Source organism: Limulus polyphemus, unplaced genomic scaffold, assembly GCF_000517525.1.
Source record: "Limulus polyphemus unplaced genomic scaffold, Limulus_polyphemus-2.1.2 Scaffold3450, whole genome shotgun sequence".
Classification (NCBI taxonomy): Eukaryota; Metazoa; Arthropoda; class Merostomata; order Xiphosura; family Limulidae; genus Limulus; species Limulus polyphemus.
In genome coordinates this window covers 16,293-18,416 of record NW_013669060.1, presented here as the reverse complement: position 1 = coordinate 18,416, position 2,124 = coordinate 16,293, and the positions used below count along the sequence as shown (strand labels likewise).

Below are 2,124 nucleotides of genomic sequence, written 5' to 3'. Positions count from 1 at the left end.
GCGCAAAGCTACACGAGGGCTATCTGCGCTAGCCGTCCCTAATTTAGCAGTGTAAGACTAGAGGGAAGGCAGCTAGTCATCACCACTTACAGCCAACTGTTGGGCTACTCTTTTACCAACGAATAGTGGGATTGATCGTCACATTATAACGCCCCCACGGCTGAAAGGGCGAACATGTTTGTTGTGACGGGGGATTCGAACCCTCAGATTGCGAGTCGAGCGCCCTAACCACCTGGCTATGCCGGGGCCCACCTCTTCAAGATATCTTTGTATGGTGAAATACGTTTGTTTTCTTTTAATATCGTTCAACTGATCAAAAATACAACACCGACTCACAAAGTTTAGAATAATAAATACGCAACATGAAAAAACATTTTGCCATCAAATAATCACGTTTTTAGTTTAAAATAAAAATATAACACGACTTTTTACTTCAGAAACATAATTTGTTTTATTTAAACCAACGTTTCGCCGTTACGGCTTCATCAGGACGAACAAGACACTCGTTAACTGACTTAGGCTTAGACAAAAAATTTCAAAATGATTCGAGTCTGCGCAGTAAGGCAGGCTTCACGCGAGAATATATAAACATAATTGTTGTATTACAAACTTTAAACACTCATTAAATAAACAAGTTGTAAGAAAAAACAATGACACACCTACCGTTCTTCTAACTCCATGGTCAATGCAAACAAACTTGAAAAACTTTGAATCGTGGACATTGGGGGAGCTCCTCTCACGACATTCCCAGTAAGTCTGATTCAACTGTGGAAAGACGTATGTGAAATTATGTTCATGTTCATGTTCATATATATATATATATACTAGAAGTACTTCCGCAGAGTCTTTGAAAGGTTTCTGTTGCAAGAGTAAATAAAACCAGAATCAAGGGTAACAAATTTTTTTTTTATTGATTTTGAAGTCCAAATGTCATGCTGTGTTGTAGCCTACAGAGTATATCATTCTTCTCGTGATTTGTGGCATGCGCACGTTTTACTGACGTCACGACAGTGCAAATTGTATCGTTAAGCGTCCCTTATATGACGTCATTTTAGAGTCTACTGACTGACTGACTGACAGACAACACATACTGTATAGTGGTGGGAGAGGTTAAAACAGGTTAACCCTCCAGGCGGCCTTCGGACCGCTTTCAGAGAAACCATAACTTGCATAAGAAAAAGTAACCCTAACTGTAACACAAATACACTTACAAACAGAAATAGAGGTTCAGGAGTCTTACTCATTTTTCAATACATTATGTGAATACTGAAACTAAATATGTTTTTTGTTTAGGTGCGAATGATTATTAAATTGGCTTTTTTGCATGACACCTGGTTATAAGTTCTTAAAGTAAACAAAGTATTCTACCTTGAAGTGTCCATACTTGCTCAGACAGTCGACAAATCTTGGGAATTTCGAACCTGAAAAGGAAAGATTTCGTGATTTGCCAAAATAAAAGTGTTTCGTTGCCTTTTTTAGACTAAAATAAACGTAATTATTTTAATAGGGGTATTTTATATTTGTATGGAATATTTAAATACCCAAACACGTTCTGATATCATACGGTTTATTTTAACACAAAAAATAAACTTTCTAATTACCACGTTCCAATCGGAAGATGTTTAGAAATTGAATGTAGGCTATATATTTGTGTGAAATGGTAGATCTGTTTTCAAGGAACATCGCTTGCTAATCTCGAGAAGGTTTTTAATCCTAGCAGTTCTCATAGCAAGATTTAAAGTGGACCTATAGAGGGCCTTAACAGCTAATCGTTGAAATATTTTCTTTTCTACAAATTATGCTTCAAAGAATGGTAATAATGGCATACACACACAGTAAGCTACTACTAAGCTACCTAAACTACTACAGTATAAACAGAAGACATTCCACTCTCTTAATCTAAACTACTACAGTATAAACAGAAAACATTTCACTCTCTTAATCTAAACTACTACAGTATAAACAGAAGACATTCCACTCTCTTAATATAAACTACTAGAATATAAACAGAAGACATTCCACTCTCTTAATCTAAACTACTACAGTATAAACAGAAGACATTTCACTCTCTTAATCTAAACTACTACAGTATAAACAGAAGACATTCCACTCTCTTAATATAAA

At 35.8% G+C, this 2,124-nt stretch overlaps 1 protein-coding gene across 1 annotated transcript in view; it reads right to left on the bottom strand.

Moving 5' to 3' along the window:
• LOC106469369 overlaps positions 1 to 2,124 on the bottom strand; it is a 50,418-nt gene that overhangs the window by 42,083 nt on the left and 6,211 nt on the right. The window contains exons 3-4 of the mRNA XM_013929860.2: positions 1,369 to 1,421; positions 664 to 765 (exon numbers count right to left, since the gene is read on the bottom strand). Coding sequence (XP_013785314.1) covers positions 664 to 765; positions 1,369 to 1,421 — 155 coding nt within the window. The remainder of the gene's footprint in view (positions 1 to 663; positions 766 to 1,368; positions 1,422 to 2,124) is intronic.